At 41.6% G+C, this 16,916-nt stretch overlaps 1 protein-coding gene across 1 annotated transcript; it reads left to right on the top strand.

The window, feature by feature from the left end:
• Positions 1-448: 448 nt before the first annotated feature.
• On the top strand, positions 449-7,950 carry MGST1 (microsomal glutathione S-transferase 1). Its single transcript, XM_068191924.1, has 4 exons — positions 449-575; positions 2,697-2,846; positions 4,674-4,768; positions 6,774-7,950. Exons 2-4 carry the CDS (start codon positions 2,721-2,723, stop codon positions 7,018-7,020), a joined length of 468 nt encoding a protein of 155 aa, XP_068048025.1. The 5' UTR covers positions 449-575; positions 2,697-2,720; the 3' UTR covers positions 7,021-7,950.
• Positions 7,951-16,916: the final 8,966 nt, after the last annotated feature.

Genomic DNA, 16,916 nt, shown 5'->3' with positions numbered 1-16,916 from the left:
TGAGCTACTTAAAGAAATACCTTACATCGCATGGTTTCTATTTCAACATTATGTTATAACCTAAAACTGTATCTACCACACTACTTAAAAAAGGTTAACACGGTAATACTAATTAATACAACACAACACACATAGTATTCAATTTAATATTTGCTAAGAGCCAATCACTTAATATGCATTTTTCACAAGAAGGGAGGGGAAGAAACACTGAGATTTCAGGTAAGCTTTGAGCCCTCTTGGGAATCTGCACAGTCGCTGGGCTTGGCTGTCGCTACGAGCGCCCGTGGGGGCCGCAGCCTTTGGCTCCCCGCTGCCCAGGGGCGTTCAGACAGCAGGGCTTCCCTGCTCCTCTCCACCCCTGCTCCTCCTCCTCCTCCTCCTCCCAGGTGTGCGGGGCTCCGGGCCCGCCGGGCCTGCCGCCCCGAGCCCGCGGCGCTCCGCCAGGGCGGCCGGGGCGGGACCCGCCTCCGCGGCCGGCGGGGCCGGGCGGGGCCGGGCCGGGCCGGGCCGGGCCGGGCCGGGCGCAGTGTCCGCCGGGGAGCAGCGGGGCTCGGATCGCTGCGGGCACGGCCGAGGTGCGGGCGCTGTGCGGGGGCGGCGGGGCCCGGGAGCCAGAGCCGCCGCGGGTGCGGGAGGGCGGTGCGGCGAGGGGCCGCGGCGAGGGGCCGCGGCGGCACCCGGCCGGGCGGCGCCTGGACTGGGAGCGGAGCCTGCGGCGGCACGGGGCCGGCAGAAGCCGCGTTTGAAACACGCACGGACAGGTGGCCCCGGGGGACCCGCGGCCCCGGTACGCGTGTGGCGGGGGCGGCGGGAGGCTCCGAGCCCGGCCGCTGCTCCGAGCGCAGTTGCGGAGACATGTTTTCGTTATTACTGTCACTCGTGTGTATCAGGCTGTTTGTAAGCGCAGCGAGCGTATCCCATAAAACCCCGTGCCGCTGGCGGGCTTGGGGTGTGTTTTTGCAGTTTGTGCTGCCGCTGAAGGCCCGAGTTTCTCGGTGCCCTTCCATTGTGCGCTGAGGGCCGGTCCCGGGCATTCTGGGAGCCCGGGGGGCAGCGGGGGAAAATGGGAAAACGTGGCGAGCGCCGAAGGTGCTGCTGAACCGTGTCCCCTGCCGTGACCTGGCATCCTTCTTGGATGCATTCTCAGTCTAGCTTAGGGAAAAAATGCTCCGACGCCGTGGATTTACTCTGTTTTGTTGTGTGGAACACTGTGTGCTTTTTGCTGTGATACAAAGGCTAGCAGGACGCCTGTGTTATGTGAACAGGACTGTTCAATGAACAGGAGCAGTTACTGTCCATTTCTGAGAAGAGTCTTCGCCGAGTCGCCGTCTGTCTTGGGAACTGGACTGTAATGAGAGAGGAGGGAGAGTTAGGTTGAATTAATTGTAATTTCCCAGGGTCCACAGACCCTGTGCTAGGCCCAGTGACCCAAGCGCTGTTTTAGAAAGGATAAAAGAGGGAGCAGAATCCCATCACCCCAGCAGGCAGGTCCAGGCAAGGTGAGCTTTGTTTTCACTGGGCAAACAGCTGCTTGCCTCCATCCTGCCCACTTCCTCGCCGAGGACATGCCTTCAGAGCAAGACTTCCATAGTGCTCCTTGCTCATCGTGCTCCCCTTGTTCGGCAATAGCTGACTGTGCTGAAAGCGAGATGAGAGGTTGTTAAAACTGCAATCAAGTGAATATTAACATTTTTATGACTATTGTTAAAGTTATATCACAGGAAGTAAGTTAGCTGTAACAAAAAAATTCATTCGTTTCGGTCTCTAGTGGAGCTAAGTCGTCCTAGTTGTATGGATTTCTAGTCACTAAATGCGTGGTTGAAGCACTTGGTGAGGCAAAAGCCTGAGTCTGTGCAGGGCAAAAATTGAATGTGCACGGGGATGTGCTTTTGTTTTTCACCTGCATTCACACCTCAGCACCTCTTAACTTTCTGGTGTTGATAAAAAGTACTGCCTCCATAGGATTGTGGATTTGGTATGGTCTCATTGGAAAGAGACTTCGTTAGTTTAAACCTCCCATGATAAAAGCAGAAATAGTCCTCTCCTTTTTGTCATTACAACTTAATCTTTGCCCATGAGTCATGCTAAAAGCAATTTTTAAGAACAAGGTCTCAAAGGGGAAAAATGCGTGTTCAGCTGGGTTTGATCACAAGTTACTGCTGGGTAGGAAGATACTGGTTGGTTTGAAAGCTGAAGTGCAATTATAATTGTGTCATTTTTACACACAAAAAAAGGGTAGGCAAAGGGTAGGCAAACTAATTTTCCTCTTTACATTTCACAGTTCATAGTATTGTCACATACTCCTTCCATCCTGGTAACTGCTTAGGGAAATTTGCTAATTCAAATGAATTGGTCTAAAATTGGTCTAAATCTTTGTGTTATTTCAAAAGAGTACTAATTTCTGTGACTAAGTGTTGTTTCTGCAATTACGTTAAATATTTTGGTAGTTTGTACTTTGACAGTTTAATAAGCACTTATAATGGAAGCAAAACATTATAATTTATCATCTTAAGGTATTATATTATGCTATTGTGAAAAAAAAGTGTTGAAAATGGTTTAAAAAGAAACTTCCCACAGTGGCAAAATCATGCTGTCATTGCAGTGATGCTAAAAACCAAGGCTATTAACACAATGTTGTTGTCAGAACTTTGGATTGCAATGATGTTAGCTTTAACTAACTTTTAAATGTTTTTTAGAGGTCATCAGTGAGAAGGGGAGAAATGGCTAAATCGACCCAGCTAATTGACAATGAAGTCTTCCGGGCTTATGCTACTTACACAGCCATTGTTCTTCTAAAAATGATGCTAATGAGTCTGATAACAGCATACTTCAGGATCACAAGGAAGGTAATCTTTTGGAAATACTGGCTGGGAGAACAGACTGACATTTGTATTGAAATACAAAGATATCACTGCTATGTCCTTTGTCAGCTTCCAAATACTGCTGCTGTTCCTTTTCTTCCTCCTCCCTGTTCTGGAGAGATTCTGAGTTTGGTGGTCTCAATTGGATGATGTTTTTAGCCTAATTGCAAGATAATTATGAGACTAAATTATACTGGCATTTGACTTACTCTACTCTTCTAAAACAGTTCTGTTATTTTTAAATAAGAGTTTTTCATAGCTGCAGTTTCCATTGTCTTCCTGCAAAAAGCTCATGTCCAGGGTACCCAGTTTATAAAGAGCCAAAAGAGTGATATGGAGCCATATTGCATGAATAACCAACTGGTAGGGTCACAAGAGGGGATAGATTTTTATTCCTCTGTAGCCCTTTCATCCAATAATTCAAAAGCTTTTTGCATTCCCTAATTATTATAGCAGGTAGGTCACTCTCTGAAAAGAAATTATTGTTTTTCTAGAGCGAGAGGGAGGCTGCAAATTGGATTTTTAATTCTGAAAATATCTGAAAACATTTGAAAATATTTGTGGTTATTTGAAAATATTGTGGTTTGATATTTGTTCTAAATAAAAATATGAAAGATTCACTGAGGTTTGCTAAATAATGTAGAAGCTGCATCTACTTCAGAAGAAAGTGCTCATGGGAGACGTGTTGTCCTTGCCCTGTTCTTGGTCTTCTCTAGGCATCTTCTCATGGCCTCTGTAGGAAACACTTGGTCCTGGGCTGAGAGAGCCCTGAGTGGGCCTCATATGGGTGTTTTTGTGAGATCTGCTTCTGCAAGATGGTCTGTGCTTCACGGATTTTGGTGTAGTCCTTTTGCTGAAATGCTGCTTTTTGTTCCTGCTTGTTGCAGGAGAGCCCAGCTGAACTGCTCCAGGTGGATGCAGATGACAATAGGGCCCTCAGTAATTTGGAGAGTTTGGTTTCATTGTGTTAGTAATATTACAAACAGAAAAAATAGTAAAGTAATTTTCTATTAAATAATTTAAAAGTCTTGAAGGTGAAAAATGGGAAAGGAGTGAAGCAAGAGAATGTAAAATGTTGCTGATGATACTGTTAACACAACTCTAGAATTCTGAGGCTATATTTCACAAATAGGGATCAAGGCTGCCCTGGAAAGCAATCATGTAGCTCTCCCAAAATCAAAATATTTTCTTGACTTATATCTGCATAGCCTGAGCAGTCCACAGAATGCATATGTTAGTGCACGTGTCAGCAGGGAGAAGCCGACTGCAGGCTGCACTGCCTGAATTACTTGTTGTTTTCCAGTAGTGTCCTGCAGTATTTTGTGGTAATAATGGATCATGTAAGTGTAAGAATTTGTACCTAAGAGGAAAGGGAGACACTTCCTTGGTCATAAATGATAATGGGAAAAGGCTGTTGGATGCTATGGCTGTGTAGACTTCTGCAGAAGGAAGGGATCCAAAAGCACTTTCGGATAATTTGTCAGGAATGGTGAATAAGAGACTTGAGAGCTTCCACCTTGTAGGTGCCTATGTTCTGTCAGCCTACTGGCTTTACTGCAGGCTTGTCCATCTCACAAGAAGGCTTTATCTAAGTGCATAAATTGCATTGCATTAATTTGTCAGCACACAAATGTACAGGCTGGGCTCAAGAAAGCAGTAATGCAGCAAACATTGTATTATTCCCTGTGCTTTTAACTTCAGATAAGTCAAGTGAGGTTATTGAGGTAAAAAGAGTGACCTTTATAGCAAGCTGCCTTGACTGGATAAACATTTTGGCTGCTAATGTCTCTTGTGTGCTTGTGATTGAAACAGGCATTTGTCAACCCAGAAGATACAGCATCATTTGGAAGAGGGGAGAGTGCTAAGAAATTCCTGAGGACTGATCCAGATGTTGAACGTGTACGCAGGTAATACACAGGAGCCTGAAAAAGTTATTTTAAATAACAGAATAATATTAAATCAAGGAGTTAATTTCACCCCATTCCCTGTCAAGCCTGTGTGTGTTTTATGGTGCTTCATGTAGCAGTCTAATACATTCATTAGTTGAAGTGAACAAACCATTCCACATTCAAATGTTCAGTGTGCATTCTAAAAGCAGTAAGCCACTGTCTGGTTATAACAGCTGGCTCTTGGGTAGTGTCCTGCCTGCATGGGCAAAGTGGTGAGAACACTGTAAAATACGAGCATAAGTTGATGTAGCTCAAGACAAAATTTTCTGTTTCCAAAGTCCTAAATTTCGGGATGCTGTTTGATACACCCTTGCTAACAAGGAAAGCTTTAGCTGAATACCTTCCATGCTTCCTTGATGAAGCTAAGTTTAATTTTTATATCAAGAACTTGAATGTCAGTTAAACCTCCATTAGGGAAGATCTTGAAAATACATACCAGTGCTGTTTTAAGAACATTGCATCCTTGCAGATAATGGCTGTTGTTTTACAAAGCATATTTCTGTATGTCTCTTATGGATTAAAATCTCAGAAAGGAGAGCCTAATCTAAGTGGGCTGTGAAGATGTTCTGCTCCTTCCTTTTCTGCCCCTGAGTAGTTCAGGGAAGTTGTTGCTTAATTTCATGGGTGTTAGATAAAAGTGGAAACTTATGGTGAGGGGCAATTCCTTTATTAAATTGTGAGAGGCCAGCTAAGTTGAGACTAAAAATGACCCATTTAACTGAAATTGTTGTAGTAGAGAAATGACAACCACCTCAGTAATTTTCACAGAATAGATTTTTCAAATCCTGTTTTGTTGTTTTGTAGAGTTTTTCAGACATCCCCAGACCTAGTAAGTAAGCAAGCTTGGTTGTAGTTACTGTGTTGGTGTTGCAGCATCCATATTTTCCTCCCAACTGTGGTTCTTAGTGGAAGTTTAATATATTTTCTTCTGCAAGCTTCATGGCAACAGATAATGCCACATAATTTTAGCATGGCTTCTCTTCTGTATAAGTGAATGGAATGTGTTCAATTTATGGGGAAAAAAGTTTTTTTTCAAGAAAAAAGATTACTTTATTCAGGGTACTCTAATGGGGAACGAGAATAAAAGATCTGGAGGGATATGTTTCCTTGTAATTATAAATATATTCTAAAAGCAGCTGCAAGACAGTGCCATGACCTGCTTGCAGTTAGCTCTGAAATTTGACATTTTTAGTAAGGCTTAGGCATTGTTTCAATCAGTAAATTAGGCTGGAAGTATAATCTATCTAAAGAGGTAAAGGAAGCTGGGAAGATTTAGGAAGGGGTGTGAAAGAACACTTCACGATCTGGAGTTCAGTCTCAACACATTTTTAGTAAATTATGGTTTCAAAATTTCAAACATTTTTTTAGCTATTTTAGTGCTCAAAGTGAAGAAATGAACGAAAAGCATAACTGTCACACCTGTTAGATGTTCAAAAATAACCTTCTTCAAGATGATGGAACGTCATGAACATTTGATGAACATAGCACTTCCTATGTAGGATATTTCATACTTTCTTTTCTGGTCACCACAAACTGGATTTATGGGATTAGGCCATGAACTGTAGTAGCTTCAGTCACAGCCCTCCAGTTAATTGATGTTAATTGAGAGAGGCTCCAAGAAAACAGCTACGTCTTTTCTTCCCTGGCTTTGCATTCATGCACACCCAGGTGCACTCTGACACCTCATGTAAGTCCTTAGTATTACCAAGATCTTGGGGGAAAACTAATACCTTTCATACAGAAAATCAGAAGTTTAAAAATATGGGGTGCAGCAGGAGGGACCAGGGTGATGTCAGGTGAACACGCCAAAATTGTTTCAGTAACTGAATCAGGTCCCCTCTGCAGAGGAAGCCAAGAGTTGTTGAATAGTCACATGCTCTGAAGATGCTGAAAAATAATGAGGTTTGAAGTGGTTTATTCAACAAAATATAACACTTTAAAATAACTTTGCTTCTTTTTCCAGAGGCCACCTGAATGACCTGGAAAATATTGTCCCGTTTGTTGGCATTGGACTGCTGTATGCACTGAGCGGCCCTGAGCTGTCCACGGCCCTGCTGCACTTCAGGATCTTCACAGGGGCTAGGATCTTCCACACTTTTGCATACTTGATCCCTCTTCCCCAGCCTGGCAGAGGTTTGTCTTGGGCAGTTGGCTACTCAGTGACCTTCTCCATGGCCTACAAAGTCCTGAAGACAGCGTGGCTCCTGTAGCAGAGCTGTAGCTTCCGAGTCCCCATCGACATTCCACACAAATTTTCCAGCACTGTACGGTGATGTCTTGAGTGAGCCATTGAGTCTTCCATGGTAACTGGAATTCTTCTTTTGACAAAAGCTTTTTGTTCCTGTTCAGAAGTGTTTCTTTTTTGGAGGGAAAGGAATCCTTCTCCCTGTATTCCCTGTGCATGGGTTGCGCTGCCAAATACTAGATTGGATGTTCCCTTTGCAGCTTGTCAAGTGCTTACAATTCCAAACATGCCATGATGCTGTATTGATAGAGTGTTTGATAATTTTCTACAGATGCACTATTTTTGGCTGTAGCTCTGAAGTCTAAATCAATAAAGACAAGATTAAAAAAACCTGTTTGTGTTTTTGTTTTCATTTTGACTCTCCACACTGCAGCCAGCAAATAGCATGTCACTATGTATCAGGAAGAGATTCCGATCATACGGTTCTTTGAAGAAAGCTTACCTTAATAATAAGATATATCCAGTAATGGTAGTGTTGTAAAAAAATCTTTGATGAAGATGTTTGTATAATCCACTTTGGGATTAAAAAACCTAAACTGTTGCAGCTCCATTTCTTTCAGTTGAATAGATTAAAAAGCAAGAATGTATTTGTGCTAAATTCTGTTTGGAGACACTGGTAAAAATTTGAAGTAATTTTTTTTTTTTTTTGGGGTTCCTGCAAACATATATTTTGTGACTGGATAAAGTGTAGACCTTTGGTAGAGGATTTTTTTTCATTTTTGAATAAATTCAGCATAAAATGAATGACACTTGCAAATGTAGCTATCAAGTAATCCAGATGTACATATATAATTAGTTTGTGTGTCATACTGTCATAAATATGATAGGAAGTTTTGCTCTTTGCTTACATCTTTCTGTGATGTGTTAATTTGAAATACATTCTTTAAAGACTTTTCCTCAGCTTCTTTTTGTTTGGTTGGTTATTTTGGGGTTCTTTAGTAGCTCTGGCTTAAGTAATAGCAAATTTCAAATGACTCAGAAAGGTCTTTATGTGCAGTGTGCTGGTCATTGAGAAGTTTTAAATGGCAAAAGTCAGGGCACAACACATTTGGCTCCCTTTTCTACCCCAGCAGCTGTGCCCCTAAGGGATGGCCCAGAGAGGAGATGGAGAGTTCTCACTGCTGCTTCCACATGTCAGAGATTTTGTTCTGCTTTTTGCATGGGTGCAGTAGTTGTAGTACTGCAAGAAATAACACTGGAGGGCTTTCCTACCTACCCACAGTTGTGAGGTGGAAGTTGGTGCAGTGTTATGTTAGGCTGCAACCCAGAAGGGTGGCAGGAGGAATGGGGAAGAATTCAGAGAGACTGGTTTAATCCAAAGAAAGGATTTTTATTGCAATTTGAGTGTAGTGTTGAATCATGTCTCCTAAAGAAGAGAGGCTGGAACTTGGAATCAAGAAGTTAGCACTGATTTACCAAAAGTTAAATCTAACTAATGAGTAAAATACCGAAGAGCTGGATGCTGTAGAGGGAGGATGAGAGGGGATGATGATTAAAAGTTGAACACTGGGGAGCTTCAACTGCTGACATGGCAGAGTAAGCACACATCAGCAACTCTGGGTTAGCAGAGGCTCCAACAGGAAACATGGGCTTTTGTGTTTCTTCTCACGCCTTTCTCCACCCCTTCCAACCTGTGCTGTTTTCCTCCTGTTCCTTCTTCCTCTGCTAGGTTTTATGGGGTCTTGAGAGCAGCCACCTTGGATGGTAGCATTGTAACAGAGGCCACCACCAGCTCTTCTGGAGGGCGAAGGAGCGAGGCTGCAGCCTGGAGCTGTGTCCCAAACCAGTCATGGTCACAGCCTGCCAGGTCTCATCAGTCTGTGGCTCCTCTGGCTTCCTTATATCATGATAACAGCATCTAAAACTCTATTTCCTCACTACTTTGTAGCTTGCCTCTTCCTCCCAGCCGTGTGTCATTGCGTCCATTTCAAACAAAGGGAATGTAGCCACCGTGCAGAGGGCCCTGTTTGACATTCAGCAGCAGAGCGAGTCCTCTCCTTCATCATTGAAAAGGCTCTTCAGACAAGCCTGGTTGTCAATGCCAGGCATATGCAGGAGCAGCATTTTCAGCTCCTTTTGCATCAAGCTTCTGTACAGAAATCTCATTCCTGGAGACCCTCTTTAATTTCGTGATCTTATATTTGAAACAAAACTGGTTTTAAATCCCTTCCATTTGCTCGGTGGTTGCAAAGCCCAGAACACACTCGTATGTGCTGAGAAGTAGAAAAGATTACTGGAAACCTTTAGAAATACCTAGAGTGATTCAATATTATTCTGTGTTTCTCTTGCATTTATTTTAAACCTATATTTTATTTTCCTTTGCTCCCACAAATACCATCTGTGCATCTGGGCGGGGTACGTGCTCAATCTGGGAAATGTGCCTTACCAGATTCCATCAAACGCGACTGCCAGCTCCGCATAAACTCTCTTGGAGTGGCCCTTGTCACACAGCTCCTGCATTTCTCTGCTCCCTGCCCTGTAGAGGTGCACCGTGCCTGTTGTACAGCTGTAAATTTTGGTAGGTTGGCATAGTTCAGGAGAGCTAGCAAAGGAGAAAGGGTGTGTTAGTCGAATTTATTACTCGGCTAAACTGAATTTTCAACTTTTAAAACGTGCACGTGGATTTCAGACTGCTAGTATCAGGTCCTCTTGCAAAACCATGAAATGAAGTAACCTGTAACTGATGAAATGACTGACTGTATCAGCAGCTGTGCTCCCTTTCACCTGGTGAAAGTACAGAAAGGGCTGCTCCATGGGAGCCATGGAAAAAGAGGTCAAACCATCAGCTTCTATGCTTCACTTCTGTTTATTATGCCCCTTATTCTCACCACCAGTCTTGGGCAACTGGAGAAACTACAGGGTTTCTTTTCTCATTATTCCTGGCATTTTGTGTTCTCCTCCCAGGTACATTGTGTATTTTTGAAGCTCTTAACAGCTGACCATGAAGCACCCCAAAATGCCAGCTGACATAACCTGGTTAGCTGAGTTCATGTCCGAGGGAATTTCATGGGCTGCTTTGTTTTCAGAAGTGTAAATCTGAGCAATTCCTCAGTTTAGTTTTTGTTTGTGTGGGTAATTGCTTAAAAGCCTTTGGGCAAAATTACTTTGTGCTGGTTTTCCTGGCTGCAGACACATGCACTGAAGGCACTGAATTGTTGACTGGTGAAGAGCTCTGAGCTAGGACTTGCTGTTTGATCATGACTTTTTGTCCTGTGACAACGAAGAATGCGTTTAAAACTATAAATGATACATTAAACATTTCCTGGAATTTTCAGAAACGAGTGTGTGTCTGAGCTTCACCGCCTTCAAGGTATTTATTTCAAGAAGCTGGGTCAATGCTTCTGTAAGTGATAGAATTGCTTGTCATCAAAATACAGAAGAAGAAAAGCCTGGGCTCTTAAATCACTTTGGGGTTTGGAAAAATTCTATTTATCTGAAGCTGATTATTGCTTAGCTGTGTCTATTCCTAGTTATTTACAGAAACAAATTCAATCTGGATTTTCATGGAAAATGCTTGTAATGTACATCTTTTCTAAGAGCAAAAAATAAAAAGCAGAACTTTTAGAATACTGTTTTTAAAGTGCTGTTAGTCATTATTCAAGTTAATGGAGTTTTCATTTCAAGGTTGAAAATTAAGAACTTTTCTCTTTTCCAAATGTTGTCCTGCCAACTGAGATGGCACCAAGTGTTCTCTGAAAGGTTGTATTGATGTGTTAAAATACTCTCATGATTAAATATCTCTGGCTGTTGGACACTTAGAAATCTAATACCTCTTTGTGATTCACTTTAAGTGATAGCCAGGCTTCCAAATCTTGGTCAGTGACTCCCACTCATAGATTCTGAAGGCTAAAATAGATCATTAGCTCCTTCAGCCTGACCTCTAGTGGAAAAGAAGCCATGGAATGGCTGTCCTTCTGCTGAGGTTAGTTCAGTCACAGCATGACTTCCAGGAAGGTGTGTGATTCTCATCCAGAGGCTTTGGAAAACAGGCATTGATTCACTCTTTTCTGTGACATTGGTTCTCTCTGCTGCATATGTGCACTAAACTTAGGCTTTAAACATACCATAGTTTGGTTTTGTTTGCTTTGTTTGGTGTTTTTGAGGTTTTTTTTTTTGGGTTTTGGGTTTTTGTTTTTTTTTTTTTTTTTTTAATCAAGGCGGTTATTATTACATTATTGCAGTGCAAGGTGGAATATGAAATATTTTAATAATGGATTTTCCTCCTAGAAAGCACTCTGCTCCAATTTAGCAGTGACCATATAATTTCCACAACTGAATGCTTTTACCAGGTGTAGATGTAATGCTTTTACTCTTTGTTGGTAGGCCCTGGTGTGCATCACTACTGACAGTATCATTCTTTTATTTTTTATTCGCATATGTGGGGGAACTTGGAGAGAGCTTAAGAAGAGGAAGTTCCAAGGAACCTGTCTTTTTACTACAAAAAAAGAAAACTGTCTCATGGGTACTGCTTGTCCAGTGAGAGGGAATAATTCAGAAGGTAGTGTCAGTCCTGTAGAAAAAAAAATGAGGAGAAAAAGGAAAAGAGAGAACTGAAGGGAAGGAAATGATAGCTTTGAACAGCATCAAGGAACAAACTGGAGGAAGACTGGTAGATGAAGCATGGTAAGACAGGCAGGTTTCTGCTTTATAAAATTGCTTTACTATCTCTTTAAAACAAATTCATTTTTAAGAATGTTTTTCTTTGTGTATCCAGTCATTAAATATTTGCAAAGAGGATTATAAATACCTCAGCTCAGGCTGGAGAAGACAAGACCCATGTGTAGCTAATTCTGTTTAATCAGTTGCCTTAAGGCACCTGTGCTGCACAGACCACTGCAGTGGGAGATGGCTCCTGACATTGTGTGACTAAAAAACAGTGGGAGATGGCTCCTGACATTGTGTGACTAAAAAACTGCCCCCAAAAGGACATCACACCTGCATCAGGGAGAGGATGATTATTTCCTTTTTGCCTGGAAAGTCCTATATGGCACTTGCTTTCAAATTTACATGAAACAATTCCTCTTCACTACAATGCTTTCGTGGACGCTGGAAAGGACCTTCAGAAAGGTGAGTTTGGGAGCTGGGCAGAAAGGTGTCAGCTCTGGAGGTTGTCCCACGTTTCTTGGAAGGATTTCTGAGCTTCATCTCTTTAACCCTCACTGTGGGAGCTGTAGGGATTAGTGTGTGTGGAACTGCCACAGAAGTGCTCTAGGTAGGTTTAAAATTCTTAATCTTTAAGTATGTAAGAGACCTAAATAATTGCTATAAAGGTAGAACTTAATCTGCTGCTTCTTCTGATAGAAAGTGACACTAAAACCTCAATTTTCCTTAAAGAGCCTGCAGTTATGACTGCCTCATTTATTTAAAACTGGCAACTTTACAGTGGAAAGTTGTTTACTATGGGATTTTCACATCAAGCCACTCCGTCTTACAGGCTGCAATTCTCAGAGAGCAGGGCTGGCACCTCCCGTAGTTGTCATGTGAGAGCTCCCTCTGTACTCTTGGAGGGTGTTTTCACAAGAATCAGATGTTGTGAACACTCTGGCACTGAAGTTAGTTGGGACCATGTAGCTCATGGGGTTTTGTTGTCTCTCCAGAAATTTGGAGTTTGCTGTTGATCTCTCCTTGTCTTCAGCTGGGAGAGGGTTCCAGTGCTGATGCTCTGCCTCGTTAGCCAACAGATGGCTTATTCCACCAATTTTGCATGAGTACTCCGTGGTGATTATAATGACATGTTCACTGTTAGTATAAGTGACAAACACCAAATTTTATCATTTGCTCATTGACTGAGCGTTCAGAAGTTTTGCCAGACTGAAATTTATTCTGATGCTCGGCCCTTGGGTGGAGTTTGATGTGCCTACTTTCAAGGTAAATGAAATTAGTTCTGCAGGTCCTCTTGATTTTCCTGAGGATTATTTTGCGAGTGAAAGCCAGGCTACAGTTTCCTTATTTGAATCTGGGCTTCAGTGGCAGCATTGTTTGATGATGGCACTTTGATTTAGATTCAGTTCATTTAGAGGAACCCAACGTTCTTCAAACGAATCAGACTCACAGTTATTCCCACTGTAAGTGGCAATGTGTTAGAAAATAATAAAATAGCCAGATTTTTCCTTTCTGTTATTTCAGTCTTCCCTTCAAGTTTCCTCGTTCCCGATGAGAAACCAGCTGTTATCTCAGATTCATGGGCATGGCAGTAGGCTTTTACTTCCTCTCCTCATTCTTAATTTTGTCCGTGGTACCACTAGATGTCCCTCTTTGGCTTTTTTTATTAGATTTCAGGACTCGACCTGTGAAGAATAAAGTAGCTGTGCTCTGCATCTCTGGCAGATTAAGTTGTAAGGGGAAAATATTTTGCTAGATTTAAAGAAGACATTTATAATAGATATTAAGACAAAAGAGTGTCTCTGTACAGTAAACTTGCACTAAAAAAACTTTATGGAAAAAGTGACCTTTGTGAAAACAGATTATGTAACCTGTGGCTGAAACATTAGAATGTTTTGTATTGTTTAGCTTTTCTAAATTAACAAGACACCAGGTAACTGCAACATCTGAATTCTTCTACCAAGGCTCCTAGAGGACGATGCAATTTTAATTTTAATTGCCTGCTATTGTTACTGTGTTGTGTAAACACATTTTACAAATTGTATTTAGCAGTAGAGTAAACTGAATGGGACAGAGGCTGTTCAAAAACTTGAAGTGCTTAAAGAAGCAGAAATAAAACTCAGAAGCTGTGTCTGTCTGCCACAATATCCAGAGGAGAGACTCAGCACAAATAGTTTACTTCAAATTACCTTGATAGTTACAAAATTCAACTTGGGAATTTAAAGGTGCTGTAAAAAATATTGCTTGTATTTGAAAAAAACTGGAATGCCCTATAAAGCAATGTGTGCACAGCAGATTTATTTGTCACACAAAATGCCAGGGAAGTGGTGGGGGGCATCTTTGAGTGATCCACTTGGCACAGAGGTGGAGTACAGTGTCAGCATAATGAATAGGAACTTGCTTGGTGGATGGAAAATATTTTAAATTGAGTTTTTATTTAATGGATTTGAACTTTTCATGCCCAATTACCTTTTTGCTGAAAGAGAACAACAATAATAATAATAATAAAGTGCAAAGGTTCAGTTTCATTCTAGAAATGGGGAAATGTGCTTGGAGAGCTGTCAAAAGGCACAGTTAGATCTCAGGAGCATGGAGCAAGGTAGCTAATGCTCTGGAGTGAATGCCCATCAACTCCTTTTGTGGCTTTGTGTGTCCTTGTCAGTGGTAATGTGGCAGAATGGGATGAGTCATGTACAGGGACAGATGGCAACAAGAGAGTTGGTTAAGGTCAGAGAAGTAATGTCCTTGCACGGGGGTTTATATTATTTCTTTAGTTTGTCCAGTTAAGTCTTGTAGGTGCATGGCTTATGGAGGAACCCACCCTCCAAAACAAGCTAGCAGGATTTAGGGAAGCTGTTCCAGGATATGTGTAAATAAATCCTTCCCACAGGAACCTATAGCAGGAATGGAAGAAGGGCTGAGTAAAGCAGAAACCCCTGTGAAATTCCGTAGGTCTTTTCCTTCTGAAATAACAGGTTGTTCTGAGTGAACTTCCATTGTAGGAATATGTAACTCCAGGTACATGTACATCACTGAAGAGGAGGTTAGTCCTGATGTGTTCAAGTGCACTAAATACAAGTGTACTTTTGTGAGTGTGTTTCATGAAAGAGGACACTGTGTGTAAGTTATTCAGTTCTCATTGCTATGATATCTGGAAGCAACATATTGACTACAGACCTAATTCAGCCACCAGTGAACTGAGCAGAACTGTTCCCACAGACTTTCACAGGCTTTGTACCCAGACAAATAGTCTCTATCATGTTCTATTCATTTGACTAATACAGCCTGCACTAAAATATTTACTGCCAGCAGCACTGTCCAAAGAAAATATTGTATTTTGTAAAATTTCAGAGAAAAAAGCTAGATGCCACCTAACTTCAGCTTTACCTCTGCTGTAACCACTCCTGGAAGTGGCTGCTCCATTGTTTACATATTCTTGATCCCAGCAAGAGCTTTATTGATGCTTGGCCTTTGACTTGGCATTACTGATGGCTCATATGGTGCAATCCTCAGCAGGGGACATGAGAGAGCACCACTTTAAAATAGACCCTGCTGGCCATGTGGTGCTGTTTTTGTTCTGTGCGCTGCTAAAAGGGCCACTGTCAACTTGAAATCTGGTCAATTAAAAGCAAACAGGCTAAGAGAACATGTCCCCAAGTCCTTTCACCAGTTTCTGTGGGATTGCAATCAAGAGTATCGTGTTTTCCTCATTCGTGTTGGTGGCTTTTTTCCTATGCGTGTGTGAAAGCAAACAGCTTCAGTGATGTGGAAAGGAAAGAGTGGATGGGACCAAACCCGAAGCACACAAATAAATAATCCACATTTGCTTTGTGTATTTCACAATGTGGGGATAACATTCAGCTCTTTCAGTTGCTAAAAATTTTGTCTGAAAATTTGCATGGAATGAATTCAGCTGCAGGACAAACTGAGTGGATCTTATGGCAACCTCTAAAAACAGTAATTTTAGAAACTGAATGTAACTTGTTAGATCTGAATAAGCATTTTAAAACATGGTTTTTAAAAGAATTAAAAAAAAAGTCATTAAATGTCTCTGATTTGAGAAAACAAAATATTTTATTTTGTAAAACATGACATTTTAATATTTTTACAATGGATATACTTTGCAACACAACCTGTGGACAGAGCATATCACCCCCTCTGAAGACCAGGGATATCAATGCAGAAGATAGCAACTACTCAGTCGTACACTGAGAGCACTGTGACACAGCTGAGATAATTTTTCAAATGCTAACTTCGCTGCTGTTTCTCTTCAAATCAGAGAGAGAAAATTCATGCTCAAACTTGAAGCATTAAAGTGAGACTAGCAAACATACCAGAGAGCGATCTGAGATTCTCATATTCTCCAAGGTGTGGGCAACACAAAGTCCGCTGCAGCCCTGGCAGAGGCGGTTGATGGAGTGGTTAATGATGCAATACTTTTTTTAGTAATGTGTCTCATTTGGACACCACAGCACATCCTGTTTATATTTCATCTGCTTTCCCTGGTATTTTATCTATGTCCGCTGTGCTCGCATTTTGACCCAAGGGACTTTTATTTTAATCATTTGCTCTTCCTACCTGAACTTTCTTCTACATACTTAATATTACTTTACTTGGGACTCGAACATATGGAACAGATATTTTTAATTCTCCCAGTTAACGCTTGACTGCTTAAAAGATATATTTTTCTACTTTCAAAGAAAGCATTTAAAATCTCCTATATTATGCTTGCTACCTAGAAAAAATGTTTAGTGCTGACCAGGAATGCATGCAAAGTGAAACTTGTTTGATTTTTTTTTTTCCCCCTGGCAGGACAATAACTGACTTTAGCGATTGAAGAAATTTTACCCAGTGGGGTCTTGAAGCTCCTTTGCAGGCATGTAGGATCTTTTGGCCTGCTCATGGAGCTGTTTTTTTGTAGTCATATTGGGGAGATACCAAATGCTGGCAGATATGTTTTATTAGCAGGACCTCGATGCTGTGAGAATCAGGTTACAGGCAGCTCTGACCAAGAGCAGCAGTTACTTGCTTCTGCTCATAAAACCTCAAAGTCTTATAACTGCAGCACCAAAAGGCCTGTATTTTATCCCAATTTTATTTTTGACCAAGTCAGGTAACAGCTCTGTGCTTCTGTTTCCAGTCTCCAAACTTCTATCAATAAAATAATTAATGCTTAAACAGATGCTAACTCCTGAAATTGCCTGTTTACGTGGCTGAGTTGTATATCACACACACTCACAAATAAGAATAAATGTTCAG

The sequence above is a fragment of the Anomalospiza imberbis genome, chromosome 5 (assembly GCF_031753505.1).
Source record: "Anomalospiza imberbis isolate Cuckoo-Finch-1a 21T00152 chromosome 5, ASM3175350v1, whole genome shotgun sequence".
Classification (NCBI taxonomy): domain Eukaryota; kingdom Metazoa; phylum Chordata; class Aves; order Passeriformes; family Viduidae; genus Anomalospiza; species Anomalospiza imberbis.
The sequence above is the reverse complement of the archived record's forward strand: the minus strand, read 5'-3'. Positions and strand labels throughout refer to the sequence as shown.